The 27724-nt window shown below is 46.1% G+C and overlaps 1 protein-coding gene across 3 annotated transcripts in view; it reads left to right on the top strand.

Annotated features, from left to right (window-relative positions):
- Positions 1-27724, top strand: part of LOC147124938 (plastin-3-like) — a 135634-nt gene that overhangs the window by 26609 nt on the left and 81301 nt on the right. For 2 of the 3 annotated variants that reach the window (XM_085994915.1, XM_085994923.1), the window contains exon 2: positions 26078-26190. In XM_085994915.1, the coding sequence (XP_085851041.1) occupies positions 26124-26190 (67 nt within the window). In that variant the 5' untranslated portion in view covers positions 26078-26123. Of the gene's footprint in view, positions 1-12840; positions 12860-26077; positions 26191-27724 lie in introns of those variants that run through there. The other variant, XM_085994934.1, reaches the window with a different exon arrangement.

Here is a 27724-nt window from a genome sequence, read left to right as displayed (position 1 = left end):
TCCGTGTATAATAAGACACAGACTGGAGAACGGCACAACAGGTGTTTACTCAACGTGGCTCACACTGCAACTGATCTGTGCAGATTACTACTCGGGGCTATATACAGGTGTGGTCACTGCCGGTACTGCAGTATACATGAGCTGTAAAACATAGTTCCCCCTTAAAGGTATATACATTACACACTTGAAGACTGAGCACTGACAGGCAGCTAATGGGCATCCCCAGCACTGCAATTCTGATGATTTTTTTCCCTGTTCTTTTAAGGTGATAACTTACTGGCACAAAGTTCTGTGGGTGCTGGAAGCTCGCTGGTACCTTGACTATTCATGGGAATATTGGCATCAGGAGTAATCCATTCAGCCCCTCGAGCCTGCTCCACCTTTCAATTAGATCACGGCTGATCAGTACCTCAACTCCATTTACCCGCCTTTGTTCCATATCCTTGGTGCCCTTAACTAACAAAAAACTCAGTCTTGAAAGCTCCAATTGACCCAGCATCCACAACCTTTTGGGGAAGAGAGTTCCAGATTTCTACTACCCTTTGTGTGAAGAAGTGCTTCCTGATTTCCCTCCTAAATGGCCTAGCTCTAGTTTTAAGATTGTACCCCTTGTTCTGGATTGTCCCACCAGAGGAAATAGTTTTTTCTGTATCTACCCTATCAAATCCTTTTAACATTTTAAACACCTCGATCAGATCACCCTTCAATCTTCTATTCTCAAGTGAATACAAGCTATGTTTATGCAACCTGTCCTCCTCCAAGTGGTAGTCTGGGTAGTGAGGGTCAGAGGTCGTTTTCCTTGAGGGGGAGTGGAATCTATCATAACCAAGGCTGATCCTACTCCTGACTGCCCAATGGGAATCCTGGGTGACATTGCCTTGCTCGAGTTGGGATGCTAAGACAAATTGTAGTGGCCCCAACTACTGCCCCAGTGAAGGTGACTCCGCCAAGACCAGGGATGGAACCTGAGACTTTCCCGCTCTGTATGGGTCTGTGCTGCACTGTGTGGTGTGGTTACTCACCATTGAGAAAGCTTATAATTCTGTCCCCTCCAGTATTTCAGCAAGGCAGGAATGAGAATGTCTTCAAAATAAGTGGTTGGTGTTGTCCTTCTGCTGAAGCAAAAGTAGTACTGGAAGTGCTACTAGGCAACAGTGGTGTCGGGAATGTCTGGAGTAAGATTGGGAGAGTGTGCATCTGTTCGTAATTTTTGTCAATTAGTAGAGATAGTGTGAGCCAATTTATTAGCCATGACCTAGCGCCTGGTCTTCAGTCATGTTTCGAAGCATATCAGTACATAAGTAAGAGTATCACAGACTTTGCTAATGCTTCGAATTCCACAGTTGTAATCGGTAGTTACTTTCTTTAGTTCGAGCTGTTTTAAGGGTGCACGTATGGTACATCATTAGCATCTGTTTCACACCAACACTAAGGTTGTGGTGTAAATCCCGACCTGAAGCAGTGAGCAGTCTCGCACCACGTGTCTATTTGATGCAGTGAAGAGACTGATCTGTGTCAAACCGGCTATTAAAAAGTGCTGTAGAGTTTCACCCAGACAGTGTAGGGAGGTGCCGCCTGGTCGAAACTTGAATTGCAGCTACTGGTCTCCGACTGCACTCTAGAAAGTATCCAGGAGAGCAGATACTGAGACCCATATATTTTAAAATATATGCATAATTGCTATTTAGGTTGGGACTGTGAGCACGGAATTGATGATTTGAATCCAAATTGCTAATTAAATGTCTTGTTTAGTCACTGGTTAATGTGTTACTGTGCTTTGAGGTTTTAAAAATAAACAGACTGAGCCATTGTACATTGTGAAGGGTTTTGTTTATTTTAAGCTGGTGTTAATAAACCCAGGTTCTGGTCAGATGTAAATAACCTGTTAAGTGGTTAGTAGATTGGGGTCACCACCTATTTTGAAACTTTCCAGAGTGCATGTTGTTGCAAACTTCACCGTAGCTACAGTAGATGTTCTCTCGGGTTCACCGTCGCTGGTCACTCCCATAAGCAGGGACCTCGCGTCTTCTACGATCACAGCACCTTTACTGCCCCACTTGAGGCCTTCCGAGACTGGTGGGCGCCGTGGGGACTGGAGTGCATTGTCACCCCGGCAAACCAAATTTTAATTTGATTTGATAAGTTTTATTTAAAGTTCTATTTAATTTACAGTTAAGTTACAATTAATTGGGTCTAACCAAAAGAGGACCTTTACTGCCCACTGATTGGTTAGACAACAACATGAGCCTGGGATCATGACCCCTTGCTATGTGTCCAGTACACATGTAATCTCATGTATTTTCCTGCCTCGTTCACAGGCAGATTGAAGAGCACTGTAGTGAGATGAGGCTGATTGGAAACTGACAAATTGGTTTGTTTTACATGAAATATATGAATGAACAGAATACAAGTTTTCTGATGATGGTTATTTCCTACTGTTCCTCGCGCAAAAAATAACAATAGTTGGCTTTGCCACTATTCTAGGCAGACAAGTTAACTGTCCCTGAGCGAACTGGTGCTCTGACATACTCGGTTATATGGGTTCGTAGCTAGACCTGGAGTGTCAGCATTTGCCCTCCACACAGGTTGCTTGGGCCGATTGGCCTGTTTCTGTGTTGTAACTTTATGTATCCCTATGAACAGATTTGCATTGTTGCTACACCTCAGTGCCAGTTAGGCTGAGACCATTTGTTCTGTCAACTTCAGACTAAAAATTGTTGACATTTATAAAAAAAAAAAAAAAATGTAAAACCCAAAATGTTACTATTTCTTTGCTGTAGTAATAGCCGTAAGGTTTTAAACATTGGCGTTGTGCCATGTTTACATTCTCGTGGATATTCTGATTACAGAACAGAAACCAGGCAGTCGTTGCAGGGCCCTGCTCTTCAGCGTCCCAACTGCTGCTATGATCCGATCTGCAGCTGCCTGACCTCATTTCACCAGCACTACGTGAAGAATGGATAACATCCAATAAACTCGCTGCTGAGTTTGCCTCCACCGTCAACGGGATGTTTTTAAAAGCCATTGTCGGGGCCCTGAAAAGTAGGGAAGAAAGAGCTTTAAATGAAATAGCGAGAGTAGGACAAGGCAACCAAGTTTCAGACGAGTGAAGGTTAAATTTAGGAAAGATATTTGTCTTGCAGTATTTTTTTTAAATGATCAGACTACTCTGAGTATTTGCATACATTGTTCTGTTATTAAATCATGCAGATTTTGGATTGATTGAATAATTTCTTTAGAACGGTTTCCATTACAAAATTATATCTGCTTTCACAAGCCTTCATGTGTTAGTAATTATGTCAGTTGTGGCTCAGTTGGTATCACTTTCACCTATGAGGTAGGAGGTTGTGGATTTAAGCCCCGCTTGAGACTGGAGTACATAATCCAGGCTGACACCTCGGTGCAGTACTGAGGCAGTGCTGTACTGTCGGTGCTGTCTTCTTCAGAAGCCCCGTCTGCTCTCAGGTGGACGAAAAATCCCATGGCACTATTCGAAGAAGAGCAGGGGAGTTTTCCATGCTGTCCTGGACAATATTTATCCCTCAACCATCACTATTTATAAAAAAAAAAAAAAAAACAGATTATCTAGTCATTTATCTCATTGCTGTTTGTGGGACCTTGCTGTGTGCAAATTGGCTGCCACATTTGCCACAACAGTGACTGCACTCAAAGGTATTTCAGTGGCTGTAAAGTACTTTGGGATGTCCTTCGGTCAAGAATGGCACGATATAATTGCAATTTCCTCCTTTCTATCTTATCAAGAAATTCTTCTTCACAAAGATTTATTAATGTATTCCACATAGAGCAGTGGAGGCAATACCCCCAGATTTATTTAAGGAACAGTTAAATGCTACAATGGGGGTACGTTTGGCTCTCTCGGGATAGATAAATCGAGATGGGTCAAATTGCCTTGTGATCGTGAACATAAACAAACTGGCAGTTTTTAAAAAATATCCACCCAAGATGTTTTAGGCAAACACTGTGACACGCACAGTAACCAGACTCTCCAGTATATGTGTTTGCTGTCAGCCTTTCTTTAATTCTGTTCAATTTTGTTCCCTCGTGGAAAAGTAAATGCACTGTTGACAGTTTTTGTCATCAGAAAACATTTGTTCAGACAGACATTTGTTGCCCCTGAGCTGGCATCACGAGAATTGCAATTGTGCTGTTGATATCCAAAACTTTCCATTTGTTCCCCTTTAATCCTTTTGCTCTTCGAATGTACAGTACTAGATTGGTCCCTGACAAAGGGAATTGGAACAAATTGGTTCCATATGGTGAGATAGATGAGTTGTGAGTTCAGTTAGTGCTGCGCAGGTTTTGTTGACCGTATGTTGTGGGGTACGATTCTGCAGATTCTGGCACCGCCCGGAACCCCTCAGCAATGGCTACTTATGTGCAAGCCCGCTTGTGACTTGTCCACAGGCTGTTCAACTGTTGCAGCCAAGCCTGCTCCGCTCCTCACTCGCCATGCATGCACATGAGCAGAACACTGCCTGTTTTCTTCATCCATTCCCATACCCAGGAATTCTGGAGCCATTCATGCTACTTCCAGCACCCTGGCTGACCGTTAACTTGGCACAAACTGAGCGTGTTTCAATGCAAGTAGCACGCGGAGGGGAGATTCACACAACAATAAAGACTTAAAGAAAGACTTGGATTTATATAGCACCTTTCAGTACCTCAGTACTTCAGAAGTGCAGTCACTGTTGTAATGTAGGAAATGCAGCAGCCAGTTTGCGCACAGCAAGCTCCCGCAAACAGCAATGAGATAATGACCAGATAATCAGGTTTTTTTTGGTGGTGTTGATTGAGGGATAAATGTTGGCCAAGACAGTGGGGTGAACTCCCCTGCTGCTCTTCGAAATAGTGCCACGGGATCCAAACGTCCACCTGAGAGAGCAGGCGCGGCCTCGGTTTAACATCTCATCCGAAAGAGGGCACCCCCGGCAGTGCAGCACTCCCTCAGTACTGCACTGGGGTGTCGGCCTGGATTATGAGCTCCAATCTCTGGAGTGGGACTTGAATTGACAACCCTCTGACTCAAACGGGAGTGCTACCACCGAGTCACAGCTGACACGAGTTGGATGAAGTTTAACTTCGAATGTTTGTGCAAGGCGAGGCTGGGGTACATGTTTTCTGTCATTGGGGGACAATTTGCTTAAGGATTGAATGCAAATGCAATGTTGTTGCTGCCTGCTGTGTGTGCGCTTAATTTTTTTTCTGTGCTCGTTGTGAGGGATGTCGGTGCTGGGGAAGTGGAACACTTTCCCATTTCAGGCATCCAGTGTCAGCATTAAGCACTCCCAGTTCAGCCCACATTAAAAGCTCCCTTTACTCTGCCCCAACAATTTGGTGCAAACCTGCCCTCTGAGCTGTGCCCCCCCTATTGCACCAGTGTGATGTTTTGTTCTGTTTCTCTCGTCGCCATCCTGGAGTCTGTCTCTGTAACATTGCCAGTTAGCAATGGCTTTATTTATTCTTGTAGGGCGAGGGGTGTCTGCAGAACCACACCTCCCTATGTAATCCATTGCTTCCCACATTAAATGAGGCAAGCTCTTTCCTCCGGTTTTCACTCCTCTTGAAGACCTCCGACTGGAGTATGGCACCATGAGCAGCGACTGCCCTCTGAACCCTCACTCAAAAATGGCCATTCATCATCTGAGCTGAGACACCAAATACTGGCAGAATGAATCGCAGCCACCCTGCACTGCAGCAGACTGCTCTTCACAAAGTACTTCGTGGGCCGTAAAGTGCTTTGGCACATCCTGATAAAACGATAAGGGTGTACACGGCTCGGTGCTCCAGGATACAGGTGTACACGGCTCGGTGCTCCAGGATACGGGTGTACACGGCTCGGTGCTCCAGGATACGGGTGTACACGGCTCGGTGCTCCAGGATACGGGTGTACACTGATCGGTGCTCCAGGATACGGGTGTACACCGATTGGTATGCCAGGATGCGGGTGTACACCGGTCGGTACGCCAGGATACGGGTGTACACCGATCGGTATGCCAGGATAAGGGTGTACACTGGAATAAGGGTGTACATCGATCGGTGCTCCAGGATACGGGTGTACACCGATCGGTACGCCAGGATAAGGGTGTACACCGATCGGTGCTCCAGGATACGGGGGTACGCGGCTCGGTGCTCCAGGATACGGGGGTACACGGCTCGGTGCTCCATGATACGGGTGTACACTGATCGGTGCTCCAGGATACGGGTGTACACCGATTGGTATGCCAGGATGCGGGTGTACACCGGTCGGTACGCCAGGATACGGGTGTACACCGATCGGTATGCCAGGATAAGGGTGTACACTGGAATAAGGGTGTACACCGATCGGTGCTCCAGGATACGGGTGTACACCGATCGGTACGCCAGGATAAGGGTGTACACCGATCGGTGCTCCAGGATACGGGGGTACGCCGCTCGGTGCTCCAGGATCCGGGGGTACGCCGCTCGGTGCTCCAGGATCCGGGGGTACGCCGCTCGGTGCTCCAGGATCCGGGGGTACGCCGCTCGGTGCTCCAGGATACGGGGGTACGCCGCTCGGTGCTCCAGGATACGGGGGTACGCCGCTCGGTGCTCCAGGATACGGGGGTACGCCGCTCGGTGCTCCAGGATACGGGGGTACGCCGCTCGGTGCTCCAGGATACGGGGGTACGCCGCTCGGTGCTCCAGGATACGGGGGTACGCCGCTCGGTGCTCCAGGATACGGGGGTACGCCGCTCGGTGCTCCAGGATACGGGGGTACGCCGCTCGGTGCTCCAGGATACGGGGGTACGCCGCTCGGTGCTCCAGGATACGGGGGTACGCCGCTCGGTGCTCCAGGATACGGGGGTACGCCGCTCGGTGCTCCAGGATACGGGGGTACGCCGCTCGGTGCTCCAGGATACGGGGGTACGCCGCTCGGTGCTCCAGGATACGGGGGTACGCCGCTCGGTGCTCCAGGATACGGGGGTACGCCGCTCGGTGCTCCAGGATACGGGGGTACGCCGCTCGGTGCTCCAGGATACGGGGGTACGCCGCTCGGTGCTCCAGGATACGGGGGTACGCCGCTCGGTGCTCCAGGATACGGGGGTACGCCGCTCGGTGCTCCAGGATACGGGGGTACGCCGCTCGGTGCTCCAGGATACGGGGGTACGCCGCTCGGTGCTCCAGGATACGGGGGTACGCCGCTCGGTGCTCCAGGATACGGGGGTACGCCGCTCGGTGCTCCAGGATACGGGGGTACGCCGCTCGGTGCTCCAGGATACGGGGGTACGCCGCTCGGTGCTCCAGGATACGGGGGTACGCCGCTCGGTGCTCCAGGATACGGGGGTACGCCGCTCGGTGCTCCAGGATACGGGGGTACGCCGCTCGGTGCTCCAGGATACGGGGGTACGCCGCTCGGTGCTCCAGGATACGGGGGTACGCCGCTCGGTGCTCCAGGATATGGGGGTACACTGATCCGTATTTTATAGTGTACATATGTACTCTATATTAAGGATGATCTTTTGCACAGAAAACGATTGAAGGCTGACACATGCATGAGCCATTAATGCAAAGTCAAATGTGATTTGAAACACATTACAAAAACCAGATCAGTATTGACTTTCCCGTGTCCTTTAAAGTTTAAGTGGTTTGAGTTAACCACAGGATGAGCTTGCCTAAGGAAGTCTGACTGTTAATTTTTCCCCCTGCGTTACAGGAAGCAACTTCTGCCAATTAATATATTTAGAGACTTTGGCCCTTGTATTGCTTTCTTAGTTGCTCTTGGTAAGATCGGTTTAAAAATCGTCATTATGCAGGGCTGAAGGGTCAACTGTTTTGCAATGTTTATAAAATTGCGAAGCAATTCATATTCGGTATTTTGTGTTTTCTTCTTGTAACATTGAACAAAGTAGCAGGAGCATTACGTATCAAACAAAATTTGACACTGAGCCACGTAAGATATTAGGGCAGAAAAGTGGTAAGTTTTAAGAAGTGTCTTAAAGGGTGAAAGAGAGGCAGAGAGGTTTAGGGAGGGAATTCCCAAGCTTAGGGCCTCGGCAGCTGAAGACATGGCTGCCAATGATGGTGTGATTTAAAATCGGGGCTGCGCAAGATGCCAGAATTAGAGGAACAGAGATCTCGGAGGGCTGTAGGGCTGGAGAAGATTAGAGATGGGGAGGGGCAAGGCCATGGAGGGATTTGAAAACAAGGATGCAAATTTCAAAATCGAGGCGTTGCTCAACCGGGAGCCAATGTAGGTCAGCGAGCACAGGGGTGATGAGTGAATGGGACTTGGTGTGAGTTAGGACAGCAGAGCTTTAGATGAGCTCAGGTTTACGAAGGGTAGAAGATGGAAAGCTGGCCAGAAGTGCTTTGAAATAGTCAAGTCTAGAGGTAACAGAGACATGGATGAGGGTTTCAGCATCAGATGAACTGAGGCAGGGGAGGAGTCGGGTGATGTTATGGAGGTGGATGTAGTTGGTCTTAGTGATGGGGCAGATATGTTGTTGGAAGCTCATCTCGGAGTCAAATACGACACCAAGGTTGTGAACAATCTGGTTCAGTCTCAGACAGTTGCCAGGGAGAGGGATGGAGTTGGTGGCAAGGGAACGGAGTTTGTGGCGGGGGCCGAAGACTGAAGCTAAGTGTTTCTACCTCAAGGGAGAGAGATCTCGGCACCGTGACCATTTTCAAGTGCAATCGAATGTCAAGCCAATTTCCTGTCCTGTACTGCAGAAGGCACAGACTCGCACCAGGCTACTGTTCCACGGGCCGTGGTCACCTCTGATGGTTCACACAAGTCGCCATTCTTCAGATGAACCTATGCAGAGTGCCAGCATACTTTTTGCCTTGGGCTGGGTTTGGGTGCATACGTTTTAATGAAGAGTATGCGCCTGAAGCAGGCACTGTCCTCTCCGCAGATGCTGATTGACCAGCCTGCTCAGACTTTGTTTCCAATTTCCAGCCCCTGCAATAATTTGCGTTTTACTTGTACTGAGAAACAGCAACGTTTTATTTAATACTAGCTGGGGAGCCCCGCGTTGCGAGGGCAATTTTGGGGCGCTTGGTCTCCCTGCCCCTGTGTGTCCCCCCTCTCCCTGTCATGTCCTCTCCCTGTCCTATCCCTCCCTCCCCTCCTCTCCCTCCCCTCCTCTGTCTCCCTCGCCCACCCCTACCCCTCCCTCACTCCCCCGCTCCCCTCTGTCCCTCTCTCCGGCCCCTCCCCCTGCCTAGCGCCTGAGGTCCGGCGCCGTTCCGATAGCGGGAATGCTGAGCGGCGGCTGGCGCCGGGAGCGGGCTCTCGCGGGCGGCGCATGTGCGGGCGTCGCATGCGCGGTCTGTGCGGGCGGCGTCAGTGCGGGCGGCACGAGCCCCCCGTGATTTCCCGAGGCTCTCTTTCTTTCCCCCCCCCCCCCCCCCCCCCCCGCGATTTCCCGAGGCTCTTCCCCCCCCCCCCCCCCCTATTAAATTGTTATTTAATTCCCTAACACCACATTAAAATATTTACCTTAGTTCCCTAACACACACTGTGGGGGGAAAAAATTGTGAAAAATCAAGATGGCGGCCACTCAGCTCGGTTCAGAAGGATAAGGCCCACCCACACACGCACCGATTGGTCGACCGGTCAGGTCACCGAAGCGTAGGATTGGTCAATCGTCGAGTCACTCGACACAACTGTAGGAAGGAACCCGCCGTCCGATTGGTGGACCTCGACGTCACACGGTCGCTAATGAGCGGAACGCTGAACGTTTTTGGGATACCGCGGGCGGGATTTTTGTCCGGCCGAAACATAAATACGCCTATGACCGGTCCGGAATCGTAAGCTTTCTTTTGAGGCAACGCGTGCGTCGGTACGCTCTAACTTTCAAACGTATAGAGAACGGACAGACAGACATCGGGACAGACAGAAGAGCCGCTTTATATATATATATATAGATAGCTGGGGGAGCCCGGCTTTACCAGGGCTGTTTTGGGCCAGGCGGTTTAAATCGAGTGCCAGGCTTTGGGGCCTCTCTGTGTCCCTCTGTGAATCTGCTGCCGGGCAACATTTTAAATAGAGTCCCAGGCTTTTGGGCCCTGTCTCTGTGTCTTTGTCAATCTGCTGCTGGGCAACATTTCTACCTTTTTTAAAACCTTGAAAGATGAAAGTGAAAGTACTTATAAGATTTACCAAAAACATTTTGTTATTTTTAAGAGATACTAACTTTTTCAAAGCTGGATAGAGTAGTTTGAGCTGGAAGCTGAAGTAATGGCAGTGAAACAATGGCTGCCAGATCCCTGAGATGAAAACGATTAGTCACACACACACACACACACACACACACACACACACACACACACACACACACACACACACACACACACACACACACACACACACACACACACACACACACACACACACACACCCCGATTGGCCAACCATCAGGGGACCGTACTATAGGATTGGTCAATCGTGACGGCACAGGATTGGTCGAACCTTGACGTCGGTCAATCAATGCTAGCAGATAATGAGTTTAATTTTGAAGGTTTTTCTGCATAAGGCGCGAACAATTTTCATCCAACCGAAAAGTAAATAAGCTTACGACTGTCCCGGAACCGTAAGCTTTCTTCGGAGGTAACGCGCGCGTAGGTACGCTCTAACTTTCGAGCGCATAGCCGGACAGATGCACACGTGAGGACAGACAGATCGATTCCTATACTAGCTGGAGTGCCCGGCGGTGCCGAGGCATTTTCAAGGGCATGTTGTTGGAAGAGAGCGAGCGACTGGGGGGGAAGAGAGAGAGCGCGACGGGGTGGGGGGGGGGAAGGTGGCCCGATGCACCCCTGCGAAGGAAGGAAGAAGGTAAGCTCTCCCTCCCTGTCCCACCCCCTCACTTTCCCTCCCTGTCCCACCCCTCTCTCCTTTCCTTTCTTTCTTTTTTTTCTTTCTTTCCTTCTCCCTCCCTCCCTTCCCTTCCCTCCCTCCCTTCCCTTCCCTCTCTCCCTCCCCTCTCTCCCTTCCCTCCCTCCCTCCCTCTCTCTTTCCGCCCCGGGCCTCGGCACCTGGATGAACGCGTTCCCTTGGATGCTTTTGGCGGCCTCGGCCGTCACCCTGATGCCGTTGGCCGAGGTGAACACCCGCAAAGACATGGCCCAGCCGAGTCCAGCGCCCCGGTCAGCTCGAGGTCCGCAGCCGCTGTTCGGCCACAAAGCACCCGAGCCCAGCGATGGCTCCATGCCGCCCCACGCACTGACATGGCCCCGCCCTCCCGAGCTGGCTTGAAGAGCGCCGATTGCGGCTGTGAGAGATGGCCGGTGGGCCCGGTTGCCGGGGTAACCCTTCCCGCTCTCCAAGCCCCGCCCGAGATCAGCACTCCCGAGAGCCCCGCCCGAGCCGAGCGGGGAACAGAGAGACCCGCGTCTCAGCTGCTCCTGCTGCGCGCGCACCCTTTACTAAGGTAGCGGCGCGCGGCTGAGGCCCGCCCCTCTAGCCTTCACAAAGATGGCGGCGATCGGGGGCCGCTTGTTGACTGGGGCCGGGAGGTGCCTAGCTCAGGCGTGGGTGCGGAGGAGAGGCCGAGGCTTCGAGGCCTACCTGGAAAAACGGGGAAAGGTAGGAAAATTAATGAGATTAGATAAAAGATTTAGAAAGTAATTAACTTTTTTAAAAAACAATGTGTTTTAAAAGCAACGTTTTTTTGAAAGACGCAGAAAGCGGGAAAACGAAGGAAAAGTTTGGAATCAAGATGGCAGCGACTCATCTCGGGTCAGAACGATAAGGCCCGCCCACACACACACCGATTGGTCGACCGTCAGGTCACCAAAGCGTAGGATTGGTCAATCGTCCCGCCACTCGACCGTAGGGGGGCCCCGGCCGCACGCACCAGGAACCCGGCGTACGATTGGTCGACCTAGAGGTCACTCTGTCGCTAATGAGTGGATAATGAGATGCTAATGAGCGGAATTTTGAACGTTTTTCGGATACCGCGGGCGTGATTTTTGTCCGGCCGAAACGTAAATACGCTTACCACCGTTTCGGAAAGGTAAGCTTTCTTTTGACGTAATGCACGCGTAGGTACGCTCTAACTTTCGAGCGCATAGCCGGACAGACGCACACGTGAGGACAGACAGAAGTATCCGTTTATATATAGATATATGTTGTAGAGGCCAACAACAGCAATGTGCCCGAAATCCCTCAGTGAATAGCTGAGTCTCCCATGAGGGACCAGAACGACCCAAGTTCGGTTCCAAGTCTGTGCTAAGTTAGCTAATCTCAGGTGGTTTGTGGTAGGGACACTACCATTGGACTCGGGACCCCTGGAATAGGATGGGGGGTGGCGGGGAGGAAATCTGGAGTCGGAGCCCCGATGAATCGCTATCCCTCTGGAAGTGGGGCTTGTGTGAAGAGACATGTCGAGAAGCCTGGCAGAGATGATATTTAATGGGATAGAGAAAGCAAACCCAAAACGGTACTTTCAGACATTGCAGAACAAGAGGTTCAAGGTTCAGAGCAACATCAGGAAATGCTTCTTCACGAGGAGAGTAATCAAGATTCGCAACTGGTTGCCAGAAAGAGTGATTGAGGCCAGAACACCGGTCTCATTTAGCAAAGAACTAGACTGTAATGGGAATACTGGGGAAGGATGATTTGAAATGGCTGAAGGGGTCATCTTCCAAAACTAGCTTGTAAAACACAAAAGAAAAGCATTTGATGGGCTTGGCTGTGATGCCCTCCAGAGTTGGAGCAAGCTAGTGCTCACTGTGCGGGCTTACGCCTGCATAATAAGTACCTGGAACTGTACCACAACAAGGAATCAACATCTCTGAGAAGGGGACTAAAATGGAAGAGATCTCTTTGAAATGGTTGCACAACAAAAAGTGCTTGTTCCTAGCACCCTAGGTATGTTGTGACATGCTATTTTATGTTCTGTGCACAGCAGTTAGGAATGTTGTACAATGAGCCAGTTGGGTGTGGAAGAGCATTCTACCAGCTGCTACTTCTAAAAGGAGGCCTTTTTTAGAAAAGTTATTTTGCTGTTTGTTACAAAGAACAGCCCCGGTGAGTTAACGATTGGTGATTAAATAGTTGAGTGTTTACCAGGTCGTCTGGATCAGTGAAGTGTCGGCCAGTTTTTCTAAGCATTGAAGGACTTTACCCTTTTACTGATTTTTGTCTCTAGTTTCTTCCAAGTCTGGTACAGCATAGTCTTGCAGAATAATTGACTTTAGGTATTTTGCCAAGTTTGAGATAATGCCTCTCTTTCTCTGGCATAATATCCAGCAATCTTTATTTTTATGGTGTTTATTGTATTATTAAATTAGCTCGCAGTTTAAAAATCCTTTTTGGCAACATTCTCTTTATAAATTTCAACGGTGTAAGTTATTCCACACACAATTGTGGAGACTTAAAACTGAAGATTACTTTTATTTTTAAGTGTTGCACAGAACCTCAGTGAACCAGACTGCTGGGGACCGTGCAGGATGATTGGGTTAGTGCTGGGCCACGTGGTGCATCAGTATTCAAACTGAAATCCCCATCAGGTATCTGTTTTTCTATATTTTGTTGCCATACTGTCATAATTTAAAAAAAAAAAAAAAAAAGTCTCTTGCTGTCACTGTGTTGTCTTTTTGTAGCTGAGAGTTGCTGAAAATTTAGCACGGAGGTTCCTTGCAGGAGCCTCCCACACCCAGTAGTCTTGGGGAGACATCTAGCTGACCATGAAGGATTTCGATGGGGTGAATAGGGAAAGGTTATTTCACCTCCTTGGGGAAGTCAGTAATGAGGAGTCATCAATTAAAAATGGTCATTAAGAGGCTAGGTGAAGTGGCATAAATATTCTGCTGATGTGCCTGCTCAGTCAGACCTATATACAATATTGCAGACAGCAACTAAATAACGAAAACTGGAGGGATTTAGGTACTTGTATTGGTGGCACCCATTGGTTTGATGATCCCAGCTGAATGAGCATCGTGTAGAGGTGGAACGGTTGAAGAAGGGATATACAAGACTTGACGTGCACTGTCCGCAAGGGAATGAGCTTGGATCAGGTTTTTTTTAATCAAATGTAGATAAAAGTGAACAACTTTCTGTACTACATTACATCACCACCAATTGTTCAACCACAGGATTCACATTAGCGAGTGAGTTTCCCGATCAGTCGGTCTCTTTTTTTAGCCCTGTTGAAAGAATGTAGCTTCATTTTTTATTTTTTTATTTCTCTTTGTTGAAATAGGGTGTGCTGATGGTCTCATGTGGGAAACTTGTTTGGATGAGGTACTTAGCCTGAGATTGTGACTGAGACGAATTAACATGCAGGCTGAAATGAGAAGGTACACCCTGATCTAATGATCAGATCTCTGGTGATAATCCCCTCTTACCATTGAGCTGAATACAGTACATTCTCCAAGCCCATTTCCTCATGTCATTAGTGCACTCGGATATTGTAAATGAAATGTTTTGCATCTAGCACATCAAACACCAGAGAGTGTGGACACAGTAGTATCACATCTGAAAGGGCAGCATGTCCCTCGGGCAGGAAGCCATTTATCTGTTAAGTTGCCAATACCTGATTGACTAAATGTGAATGAATCAAAAGCTAGGAACAACTACCAAATAACAAATGAGTCATTAGCAGAAAATTGAGCTATCAAATTCCTCTTTTTTTTGTTGTTGGAGACGCGACCTGTTTTTTTTTTAAATTCCCTCCGTAGTGCTACACCAAGTCTCTTAATGGCCATTTTAAATTGATGAACGTTCATCACTGACTCCCAAGCAAAGGAAACAGTCTTTTCCTATTCACCCAATCCAAACCCTGCATAATTTTAAGTCTCCCCTTAGCCTTCTCTGCTCCAATGGAAATAGACCTTTCTAACGAATATATATCTCTGGTATCAATCTATACTCTACGCTGTCTGGGGCTTCTCCTGTTTTATTACACCTACATTCTCATTTCCACCATCAATTGTAAAAACTGACACACAATTTAATATCTCTACCATACGCCGTATCTAAAGCAGATTGTGGAAATCCACCATAGGAGTCAGAGCAAAATAATATTTTAGTATGTAAATAACTGGGAATGAGAGGCTTGCGAAGGGAGCAACAAACAAAATGATTTACATCCTGAGCAAATTTTGCAAGTGATAGGCAAATAGCATGACAAATAATGTATTGGTAAGGCCTGTATTTTTTTTCCTTTCAGGTGAGCTGTGTAATACTTTTACCTGTAGTTGGTAGTCTATTGCTTCATTAAATGTGTTTTTTATTACAGCGATTGGTGGCCGTTATCGGCCTTTAGGCTGCAGTGGGTCCACGGCAAATGTCAAAAACTGCACTCCAGGCCCTGTCTGCCTATCGGGTAGCACTCGCCTCTGAGTCAGAGGTTGTGGGCATATGTCCCACTCCAGAGTCTTGAGTACATAATCTAGGCTGACCCTCTAGTGGGGTGCTGCACTGTCGGAGGAGCCTTTTTTGAATGAGAAGATAAACCAAGACCCCACCTGCCCTCTCAGGTGGACGTAAAAGATCCCATGGCATTATTCAAAGAGCAGGGGAGTTCCCACTAGTGACCTGGCCAATATTTATCCCTCAATCAACATCACTAAAACATATTGCCTGATCATTATCTAATTGTTTGTGGGAGCTTGCTGTGTACAAATTGACTGTCGCATGTCCCTACATTACAATATAGTGGCTACTTTTCAAAAGTACTTAATTGGCTGTGAAGCGCTTTGGGACATTGAGGTTGTGAAAGGCGCTATATAAATGCTAGCTCTTTACAGGAAACTTTGGTTTATCCGGAGGTTGTATGTCCGGAATACTCGATCTAACGGCAAAACCAGGAGCTGTTTTCTATAAGTTTTTTTTAGCTCTCGTTCTTTTTTTTTTTCCAGTCAGGCACTGCAAGGTCTGTAGCTATAGCAACAGCTTCAGCTAGAGACGCTTGCAGCTGCAGCCGACTCTTTAGAAGCTGTTGCTAAGCAACAGTGTTTGTTGTCAGATACGGAGATGAAAACCTCCGTATGCTTCAACATTAACTTTGTATGTCTGGCAGTTTTGGTAGATCGGCAACACGTCGGTGCCGGATATCTCAGTTTCCTGTATATGGTTCTTTGTAACTGATTTTTAACTAAAACACTGGTGTAACTTTTTAACAATTGGATTCAAATTCTACCGCAGTGGATTGACTATTGAATTCTTCCTGACCATTAACGAAAATTTCACAACAATTTATGATTGATCAAAGTTCAAATGAGTTTATATTTCAAAAATATTGTTACAATTCTGGAGCATAGCGGACCTTTTTACTCGTTTGCAGTTCCTTGGTTCTGTGATGCTACGTGATCATGCACAATAGTTGACTTCAAAGTTTTGCCAAATTTCAGATGTGGTATTATCACTTGATCAGCGTAATATTCCTTTTCCAAAGTATGATTTTATAAAATGCAGCGGTGTGACTGTACTGCGAAAATATGTTCCGAGTTGACATCTTTTATCGCTGCTAGTATCTCAAACTCTCGCAATGGACATTTTCCCTTTTATGTGCCTTTAATTCTCCAAAGTGGACCAATGGAGGGAAAATATGTTCAACTCTACACTGTTGGTACAAGGTAACATGCTCAAAGCCCAGATCTACTCTAATAGGTAGGATGATTCTGCTCTTTTCGAATCTGGGAGTCCAGTGAAGACCCCGGGAGTAAATGCCTCTCTCTCGGATCACTTTGAATTCTTTTATTTAATGTGGCCATACCATATTGCATGCTAAAGATGTTAATCTTTATAAATTTTAGCTGACTTGCTGTAATTGCTGTCCTTGCTACACAGCCTTGACTGTGTCAGATACAAAGGCTTTAGGACTGTGTTCTGAAATTACAAGATGGCCACAGTAATAATTAGAAACTTCAAAATTTATATAGAACTTCATCCAATGTGCATTAGTTGGCCAGTCAAAAGAAAGACAGACTTGAATTGCACAACTTCAGGACATCCCAAAGCACTCTACAACCAATGAAGTACTTTAGAACTGTAGTCACTGTTGTAATGTAGGAAATGCGGCGCACAGCAAGCTCCCACAAACAACAATGTGGTAATGACCAGATAATCTGTCTCTGATGTTGATTGAGGGATGGGTTGCACCTCAACAGAGCTGGAACCAATGTCCTCGCTCTTGGGGTGGGGGGGGGGGGGGCGCGGGTGGTGGTGGTGGTGGAAAGTTGCTAGTACTGTTGGGGAGGGTTTAAACTAACTTGGCAGGGGGATGGGCACCAGGATGTAGCATTAGAAAGGAGGAGCAAAAAGGGTGGGGAGAGACAGATAGCAATATAGTAAGAAATAGTAAGGTATTCGGTGGGGTCAGATTAAGAGGGAATATAAGGTGGTCTAAGATAGGTTTACAGTGCATGTATGTAAATGCATGAAGCATGGTAAATAAGGTTGGTGAGCTGCAGGCGCAAATAGCCACATGGGAATCTGATCATCTTCCAACATTTGATGGAATCTGGAACAGTACCCATGGATTGGAGAGTAGCTAATGTTACCCCACTATTCAAAAAAGGTGGTAGAGAGAAAATGAGGAATTACAGACCGGTAAGCCTGACATCGGTAGTGGGGAAAATGCTAGAGTCCATTATAAAAGATGTAATAGCAGAGCACTTGGAAAACAGTGACATGATCGGACAAAGTCAACATGGATTCACAAAAGGTAAATCGTGCTTGACTAATCTACTGGAATTTTTTTGAGGATGTAACTGGTAAAATAGATAAGGGAGAACCAGTGGATGTGGTGTATTTGGACTTTCAGAAGGCTTTTGATAAGGTCCTGCATAAGAGATTAACGTGTAAAGTTAAGGCACATGGGATTGGGGGCAAGGTATTGACTTGGATAGAGAACTGGTTGGCAGATAGAAAGCAAAGAGTTGGAATAAACGGGTCTTTTTCCGAGTGGCAGGCAGTGACTAGTGGGGTACCGCAGGGATCGGTCCTTGGACCCCAGCTATTCACAATCTATATTAATGATCTAGACAAGGGAACTAGATGTAATATCTCCAAATTTGCAGACAACACAAAGCTGGGTGGGCGTGTGTGCTGTGAGGGGGATGCCGAGAAACTACAGGATGATTTGGACAGGTTGCGTGATTGGGCAGAAGCATGGCAGATGCAATATAACGTGGATAAATGTGAGGTTATCCACTTTGGTGGCAAAAACAGGAAGGCAGATTATTATCTGAATGGCAATAGATTGGAAGAAGGGGAAGTGCAACGAGACCTGGGTGTCCTTGTGCACCAGTCGCTGAAGGCAAGCATGCAGGTGCAGCAGGCGGTTAAGAAGGCAAATGGTATGTTGGTCTTCGTAACGAGAGGGTTTGAGTACAGGAACAAGGATGTCTTGCTACAGTTGTACAGGGCCTTGGTGAGACCACACCTTGAGTATTGTGTGCAGTTTTGGTCGCCTTATCTGAGGAAGGATGTTCTTTCCATGGAAGGAGTTCAGCGAAGATTCACCAGGCTGATACCTGGGATGTCAGGAATGACGTATGAGGAGAGATTGGGATGATTGGGCTTGTACTTGCTGGAGTTTAGAAGAATGAGAGGGGATCTCATTGAAACTTATAAAATTCTGGCAGGACTGGACAGACTAGATGCAGGAAGGATGTTCCCGATGATTAGGGAGTCCAGAACCAGGGGTCACAGTCTAAGGAGAAGGGGTAGGCCTTTTAGGACAGAAATGAGGAGGAATTTCTTCACCGAGAGTGGTGAACCTGTGGAATTCTCTACCACAGACGGCAGTAGAGGCCAATACATTAAATATATTCAAGAAGGAGCTGGATATATTTCTTAAGGCTAAAGGGATCAAGGGGTATGGGGAGAAAGCAGGGACCGGGTACTGAACTTGGATGATCAGCCATGATTGCATTGAATGGCAGAGTAGGCTCGAGGGGCCGAATGGCTGACTCCTGCTCCTATCTTCTATGTTTCTATGTTGTGGTGATAATGGAGACCTGGCTCAAAAAAGGGCAGGATTGGGTTTTAAATATTCCTCGATATAAGGTGTTCAGGAAAGATAGGGAAGGAAAGAAAGGAGGTGGGGTGGCAGTATTGGTTAAGGAGAATGTTAGTGCTGGAGAGAAGGATGTACTGGAGGGATCAAGGATAGAATCTACTTGGTTTGAGTTAAGAAATAATAGAGGTGCCATTACATTACTAGGTGTATTCTATGGGCCACCAACTAGTGGGAAAGATATAGAGGAGCAAATGTGCAGGGAAATTAGAGTGGTGCAAGAACTATAGAGCAGTAATAATGGGGAGACTTCAATTATCCTAATATGGACTGGGATAACAATAGTGTAAAAGGCAGAGATGGGGAAGAATTTCTGAAGTGTGTTCAGGAGAACTTTCTTGATCAGTATGTTTCAAACCTAGTGAGGAAGGAGGCTATGCTGGATCTAGTTCCAGGGAATGAGGTGGGTCAAGTGGTGCAAGTGTCAGTAGGGGAGCATTTAGGTAACGGTGATCATAAGGTTTAGATTAGCTATGAAAAAGGACGGAGCAATCTAGAGTAAAAATACTTAATTGGACGAAGGCAAATTTCAATGTGTTCAGAACGGACCTAGCCCGGGTAAATTTGAATCAAGGATTGGCAGGCAAAACTGAAATGGAATAATGGGCTGCCTTTTAAAGAGGAGATGGTTCGGGCGCAGTCGAGGTACATTCCCACGAAGGGGAAAGGTAGGACAACTAAAGCCAGAGCTCCCTGGATGACGAAAGAGATAGAGAGTAAGATGAAGCAGAAAAAGGGTGCGTGTGACAAATGTCAGGTTGAGAATACAAGTGAGAATCAGGCTGAATATAGAAAGTTCAGAGGGGAAGTGAAAAAGAAAATAAGGGCAAAGAGAGATTTAGAATAGATTGGCAGCTAACATAAAATGTAATCCAAAAGTCTTCTATAGGCATATAAATAGTAAACAGGTAGTAAGAGGAGGGGTGGGGCCGATTAGGGACCAAAAAGGAGAACTGCGCATGGAGGCATAGGGCATGGCTGAGGTACTAAATGAGTACTTTGTATCTGTCTTCACCAAGGAAGAAGATGCTGCCAAAGTCATAGTGAAAGAGGAGGTAGTGGAGTTACTGGATGAAATAAAAATTGATAGAGGAGGTACTAGTAAGGCTGCCAGGACCGGATGGGATGCATCCTTGGATGCTGAGGGAGGTTAAGGAGGAAATGGTGGAGGTACTGGCCATAATCTTCCAATCCTCCTTCGATACAAGGGTGGTGCCAGAGGACTGGAGAATTGCAAATGTTACACACTTGTTCAAAAAAGGGTGCAAGGATAAATCCATCAACGACAGGCCAGTCAGTTTAACCTCGGTAGTGGGGAAGCTTTTGGAAACGATAATCTGGGACAAAGTTAACAGTCACTTGGACGAGTGTGGATTAATTAAGGAAAGCCAGCACGGATTTGTTGAAGGCAAATCATGTTTAACTAACTTGATCGAGTTTTTTGATGAGGTAACAGAGGGTTGATGAGGGCAGTGTGGTTGACGTGTATATGGACTTCCAAAAGGTGTTTGATAAAGTGCCACATAATAGGCTTACCAACAAATTTGAAACCCATGGAATAAAAGGGACAGTGGCAGTATGGATACGAAATTGGCTTAGTGACAGGAAACAGAGAGTAGTGGTGAACAGTTCGTTTTTCAGACTGGAGGAAGGTGTACAGTGGTATTCCCCAGGGGTCAGTACTGGGACCACTGCTTTTCTTGATGTATATTAATGACTTGGACTTGGGAGTACAGAGCACAATTTCAAAATTTGCAGATGACACAGAACTTGGAGGTATAGTGAACAGTGAGGAGGATGGTGCTAGACTTCAAGAAGACATAGACAGGCTGGTGGAATGGGTGGACACGTGGCAGATGAAATTTAACGCAGAAAAGTGTGAAGTGATACATTTTGGTAGGAAGAACGAGGAGAGGCAATATAAACTAAAGGGTACAATCCTAAAGGGGGTGCAGGAACAGAGAGACTTGGGGGTGTGTGTGCACAAATCGCTGAAGGTGGCAGGGCAGGTTGAGCAAGTGGTTCAAAAAGTTAATGGAAAAGTTTGACAAAAATGTAATAACAGGAAGTAAGATTTTGTAGGAAGTGCTTGCAGATGTATTTTTGATATATTATAGACGTATTCTTTAACATACTAAAGCCTAATGTATAGCATGCACCTCCTATAGGTACAACTATATTTCATGTCACAATGGCCCAGAAATTAGGTTCGGGGGCTTGCCGCGCGTGCAAGCCCCCGATGTGCACTTACACTGCGCGCTGGCCGTTCTGCTCCCGGGACGCTTGCAATTCCTGTTTTCAGTTGATTACTCCCGGGCAGCGTCTGACGTCACGCTGCCCAGGAGTGCAGCCAGCGCGAAGCCTCGAGCGCGGAGCCTAAGTTAGACACGCCCCTTGAGGTCTCCTTACTATAGGCCACGCCCCCAATTTTTAACACAAGCTGAAAAGCAATTTCACATGCAGAGCAGCATTTTAAATAATTTTTTTTGTATTTTTATTCATCTTTAGCTAACTTTTATAAAGTTTTAAATACTTTTACATTAAAGTAGTTTTAAACAGAATTAAAGCGTAGTTATTTTGATGAGCCGGCTGGGATCACGTGGGCACTGGGCAGCCAATGGGAGGTTGCAAAAGTTCATTCATGAGTTTGATAGTAAGAACTGTCAAACTCATGAAAACTCAGGGCGCCCAAAACAGCACTTAAACTACAAATAAAAGTTAAAAAAAATCCCAATAAATAAATGAACTATGAATAACTGTAAAATAAACTCTTTTAAACAATTAATCAAATTTTTGAAAAAAATAATTTAACAAATCGGGTCTAAAAATACACTTGCCATACTGTAAATTCTTTAAAAATAATAAACCTGTTGAAAAAAATTTCTAAATTGTATTAATAGACCACTTACCTGTAAAACTAAGTACTTGCGTCTGGTTTTTTCAAGCGTAAAAACCGGAGGCCTTTACGCACGGGCAACTCTTCACAAAAAAATAGAATTTCAGCGCGCACGCGCTGCCTCAAACGTCGCACGCATTCCGCCTCTTAACCCCTTGGTTCAGAGGATAGGAAATGCCGGTTTTCAGCGCATGCACTGTGCATCCTGAAAACTGGCACTTCCATCGGGTCCACGTGCGAGTACCCCTTCCGTACTCACGCGTTGGGACCCGAATTACTGGGCCTTTATCTTTTCATCTGCCATTTTGTTTTCAATGACTGGAGGTCATAATGCTAAAAGTGAAGTTTGTAACAAGCCATGCAAAGCTCAATCTAATGCACACCACATTTTAAAAGGGGGAGAGGGTGAGGCGAAACACTTAACACAACATGCCAGGATTTTCTTTTTGCGATTGGTAACAGGACTGGGCATTATCAGAGGACTTGCTGTCAGCAACCTATAGTTTTGAACGTTCAACTGGCAAGATGCTAGATGGAATAATGCTTAAATCTGTAGATATTTTTGTGTTTGGAAATAAATAGGAGGTAGATTCTAACGTAACAGGAAAGTTGCTTAACTTTAAGCAAGTTCTGTAAAATGGCAGCAGGCCAGTAGGTTTACTAATATAAATTAGTGATGAGTGAACTTTTGCCCAGATTATCTGCAAGCAGTGCCATTGGAGGTTTGCTAGTTATTTCTCGTGTGTTGTTAACAGCTAAAGAATCGCTGGGTTAAAACTTCCTCCGAGTGCTTTGCCACCAACATTATGCTTTTTGTACAGTGGAGGAGCATTGTTTGTGTACTCGCACTGCTGACCTCCAGTCTTTTTGCTTTGACTTCTGGCTCGGAGTATAAAACCCCAGATGCAGAGAGCAGCAGTGTGTGTACATAAACTGCATTCCTGAAGTTGACCTCTGGCGTATCAACATTAATAATGGATTGTGATCACCAGCAGCGTTCTTTAGCTCCAACTTTGTGTGTCACAATATAATACATGCAGCAGTAGCGCATTAGGGCAGTTACATTACACAAAATATAAATGTTCTTTGCTTTCAGCTTGTTTTCCCTTTTCTTTGTCCTCTTGCTCTTGCAGGCAGTGGCTTATGCTGCTGTGTAGTTTCACAGGTACCAGCTGCCCTTGCCCGAGTGGCCATTCCTCTTGTTTGAGACTAGATGAGCAGGTGTCTAAAGGCGAACCACCACCCAGCTCGGTCTGTCTTCAGCTGACACCTAAGCACGTGTACCTATCTAGAAAGGAAGGCTAGCTGGGGCGGGGGGGGGGGGGGTGTGTGTGTGTGTGTGAGGTCAATGGAAAATGATCAGAAACAGGGCCTCTGACTTAATCTCTCCCTTCCCATCCTCCCATTCCCAATTCTTGTGCACCATTGAGAGCAAGCTCAACATTGAGTGGTGATTAAACCCGTGACACCTTCCTCAACCATGTGGCTTAGTAGAACAAAAGGCAATGCATTTACCCACCAGGCAATGGATGTGTGGGGGAGGGGAGAAGGATCCTGGTTTCAAATTTGACACAAAAAAAAGTGACACTGAATAAATTTTGATTTAAATTTTGACTGATTTCATTGAAACATTCCAGCAGCACTCTTGCTTCTTTCAGTGCGATTTGAACGCAGCTGCTCGTGCAGATCCTTTTTTCAAGGAAGAATCTGAGGTGATGGTCCAAGGCCCATGGTGTACTTTATTTGCTCTCTCACTACTGCCCTTTTTTCCCCCCTATCTGCCTCTTGCAGAATGCCGTGCAATAAATCACACTCTGTAAACCAGTCCCTACCTCTGTAACCTCCTCCAGCCCTACAACCCTCTGAGAGCTTGCCGTTCCTCCAACTCTGGTCTCTTGTCTTTCCCCCACTTCCTGCACCCAACCATTGGCGGCCATGCCTTCAGCTCTGGAATTCCCTTCTTAAACCTCTCCATCTCTCTCTCTCCTCCTGTAAGGCGCTTCTTAAAATCTACCTCTTTGACCAAGCTTTTGGTTGCCTGTCATAATGTCTCCTCCTTTGGCTCAGTATAAATTTTTTTCTGATGAAGCTCCTTGGAACGTTTTACAACGGTAAAGGTGCCATACAAATGAAAGCTGTTGTTGCTTTATTTGGTACCATGTAAGCAAATTGGGGCAGTTTTTGAAAATTCTTTTCTACTTTTCCTCTCCTGATCCATCCACTAGCTGTGGTTATTCAGGCTGGCAAGGAACATTTCCTGTCTCGCTCCTCTTCCTCAATCAGCCCTGGTACTGCAGCTAGTTCACTTGTATCTGCCATCCTTCCTTCTGCCTCAAAAGTTTTGCGTAATAATCTGTTTTTTCCATCAGTCTGAAGGATCTTGAACCAACGTCTGTGCGCAGCCTCTGTAAATCCACCATTGCTGATATTAAACAATCTAAGTGTCAACTGCTGTATTCCTGCTCCTTTAGTAGCTGCTCCTGCTCTTGTATAGCTCCTTTCCAGCTCCCTTGCATCTGTTGTGTTGGAGTAGACTCAGACGTAGAATACAAACAATACCAGTGCTTTATTTCCAGGATAACAACAGAAAATGCTGGAAAAACTCAGCAGGCCAGGCAACATCCGTGGAGAGAAATTAGGGTCGAAACCCTTCTTCAAAACTGGAAAGGAAATGAAATAGATCGAAAGGAGGGCTGGGGTGGGAACAAAAGAAGTGAATAGACATTAAGAGGTATTCAAAACGAGACGAGATGGTGATGGGACTAGTAAAGAGACACAAGACGGCTCAGATTAGGTGTGAAATGTACTGGCAGAATGAGAGACAGCTGCCATGTTAAAAAAAAAGAGGAAAGTGGGGGGGAGGGAAAACCCAAAACAAAGGGGTGGGGGAAAAAAATATAAGTAAAAATGTAATAGGGGCTGAGGTTATGATCTGAAATTGTTGAACTCCATATTGAGTCCGGAAGGCTGCAGATATCTGACTCATTGTTTCACTGACTGTTTCCATCTGTTTTACCAGCTTGATGTGCTCTCCCCTTAAACAGTCCCCACCAGGAGGCACTGACCTCCTCTCCTGGTGTACATTTTACACAGCTGACACATAACCTTTTTTCACTAATAAGCAGATAATCCTACAGAGAGCTGACATTTCTGTATCACTTTTCCTTCAACTCTGATCTTACTGATCCTGGTGAAGACTCTCTTTTCATTGATCTGTTCTGTTGTAGCATTATGACCAACCAGATTTTGTCCCCATCAAGTCTGTCTGATCTTCCCCTCGTTTGACTTCAATAAGATCCTAAGTCCTGTTATCCCTCTCATCATCCTTAAAATGTGTGCCTCCATACTTACTCCATGCCTGCTCTTCAGGCTCCTCCTCACCACCCACCTTTAGCTAGTGTTCACCCTATCTCTTATGAAGGTGAGACCTCACACTTTCTAACCACCACCATATTGCTCTTGCAGCATTGCTTTGCAGAGTTGTAGAAGCTGCTGTTAACTCTTCCATTATCTCAAAAGTTCTGACTTAATCCATCATTGCCAATATGACTTTCAACATGTTGCCTTCTGAAGTCTGCTATCGAACAGTTTTGATATTTGTCAGTGGCTTGAATATCTTCAAAGCGTTTGACAGAGTCCAGCAATGTGCACTGGCTCCTTGTGGGGTGTGTGTGTGTTCATTCTAATATGACAAGTGCACTATACAGTGTAACTTCACCTGTAATGGCAGTACCTTCCTAACACAGGTGTTCTTGGGCACATCTTTGGGTCAATTAGAGGTCAGCTTGTTTCTATTTATTGAATGTGAGTCTGAAGTTGTTTAGAAGATATTTTCTGTTGCTCTGAATGTTTTTTCTGCAGATTGGAAACAATTGTTTTTTTTAATACTTTTTAAAAATGTGACACTGAAATGTATTCCTGTGGCAAATGAAGCAAGTTCCTGCAGATCACGGTCTTTTGCTCTAGTGTAGGGCACTTGTCTCACACAGTAGTTGGTTCCCAGAGCAGTGCGATGCTGTGGGACTATGTTCATAATAGACATAGCAAGAGATTGTTGGCAAGTTCCCACACACCACTTTGTTTCACAAGGCATAACAAACCAAGGGTGAGAAACGGTTTAGGTATTTACGGTCTTATTAAGAATTTTTCTTCTCATCCCCTCCAGCTTTGAATCAGTAACCTGAAGTTGGATTATACACGTGGTAGAGGAAATGGAAACCATAACGCAGATTGCCAAGGATGAGCTAGAAGAGCTCAAAGAGGCTTTTAAAAGAGTTGGTGAGTAGTTCTTGGATAGTTACTGCCTCCTGACTGACTGACTGACTGTACAAAGCAAACTGTGTCCAGTAACCTACGTAAACATAGCTATTGGTTGAGGAACATCCAGTGACATGTAGTGTCTAGCTATGGCGCTATGAGGTTCTAGAAACAACAGTCAGAACTTGGCCCATCTAATCGATTGGTGATGTGTCTCGGATTTTAGTCAAGCATAATTGTGGGGCTGTGAAATGTCCATACTTTATCCACTTGAATTGTGAAGACCAGCCAGTTGCTTGGCTCCCTCACATTATAAACTTCAAAACCAATTCCTCTGATTTTCTCAACACTGCCAGTCGATATAATTATTCATCTCACTTTATCTTTGCATGTCACAGCTAGGGTGCTGTGTCCATAGCATAAAATCATTAGTGCACCCCCCCCCCCCCCCCCACCTCAGTCAACTAATCAAACCCACCTTTTTTCACAGTAGTGTCGCATACAGGCACAATATAAATGCAAGTTGTTGTAGCCTCACTGTCCAGTGATTTCAGTGCAGCCACTTGTTAGTTTAGCTAGTATATTTTATTAATATTGTGCACAGACTGGGAGTAAAGGTTAGTGTGCATTAACATTTCCCTTCCTCCTCCTCAGAAGAGTTTTGGGGGAGGACATTGTTCTTGCTTTTGCCATCAGCCAGTAAAAGATCTCTCGCTCTCATTCATGCTCACATATGCACGAGCTCACGTACTCATTTGTGCACGAATTCACACACCTACACGCCACACGTACAACAGGCTTTGCTACAGCTGGTTTCAGAGTTTTCTGGGAGCCTGCCTCTGCTTTGGAAAAGCTTGTGACTTTTCAGCTTATTTAGAACATAAGAAGTAAGAGCAGTAGGCCATACGGCCCTCAAGCCTGCTCCGCCATTCAATAAGATCATGGCTGACCATCGACCTCCACTCCTCTTTCCCGCCCGATCTCCATATCCCTTGATTCCCCTAGAGTCCAAAAATCTATCTATCTCAGCCTTGAATATACTCAAAAACTCAGCATTCACAACCCTCCATTACAAGTGCAACTTGCTATCCTGGGTCATACTTAAGACTCCCACCCTGTCTATCCCACTCTTTTTTTTCCCCCCCTTTTACACATGTCAAGGATCTTTTTATTGACCAGTACCATGACTTATGATGTGATTTGTCTCATTACACATTTACTTTCATTCATATGGACATAATTGTGGGATGAGGAGAGATATAGATCTGTTAGATAGTTATATACAGTATATCCCTTTGCATTTGCACATGTTACATAACCTGAGTTACAAGCCCTGTTTGCTTGGTCTCCAAATCATCCACTCCGCTGCAGGTAAACTGGAAATTAGTATATCAGTATGAGCAAATTTACGGTGGTTCCTTGTAGACAGTTGGACAGGAGTTGAACCTGTATGATTTGTAGATAGTGATTTAGGGTCATGTGTGTGTATATAGGTCAGCCATTATTAATTTGGAAGGAAAACCCAAAAATACAGTTGTGCCTGATACTGGTCCAT

This window comes from Somniosus microcephalus, chromosome 1 (assembly GCF_052327205.1).
Source record: "Somniosus microcephalus isolate GS21.2 chromosome 1, FLI_Smic_1.0, whole genome shotgun sequence".
NCBI classification, from domain to species: Eukaryota; Metazoa; Chordata; class Chondrichthyes; order Squaliformes; family Somniosidae; genus Somniosus; species Somniosus microcephalus.
The sequence above is the reverse complement of the archived record's forward strand: the minus strand, read 5'-3'. Positions and strand labels throughout refer to the sequence as shown.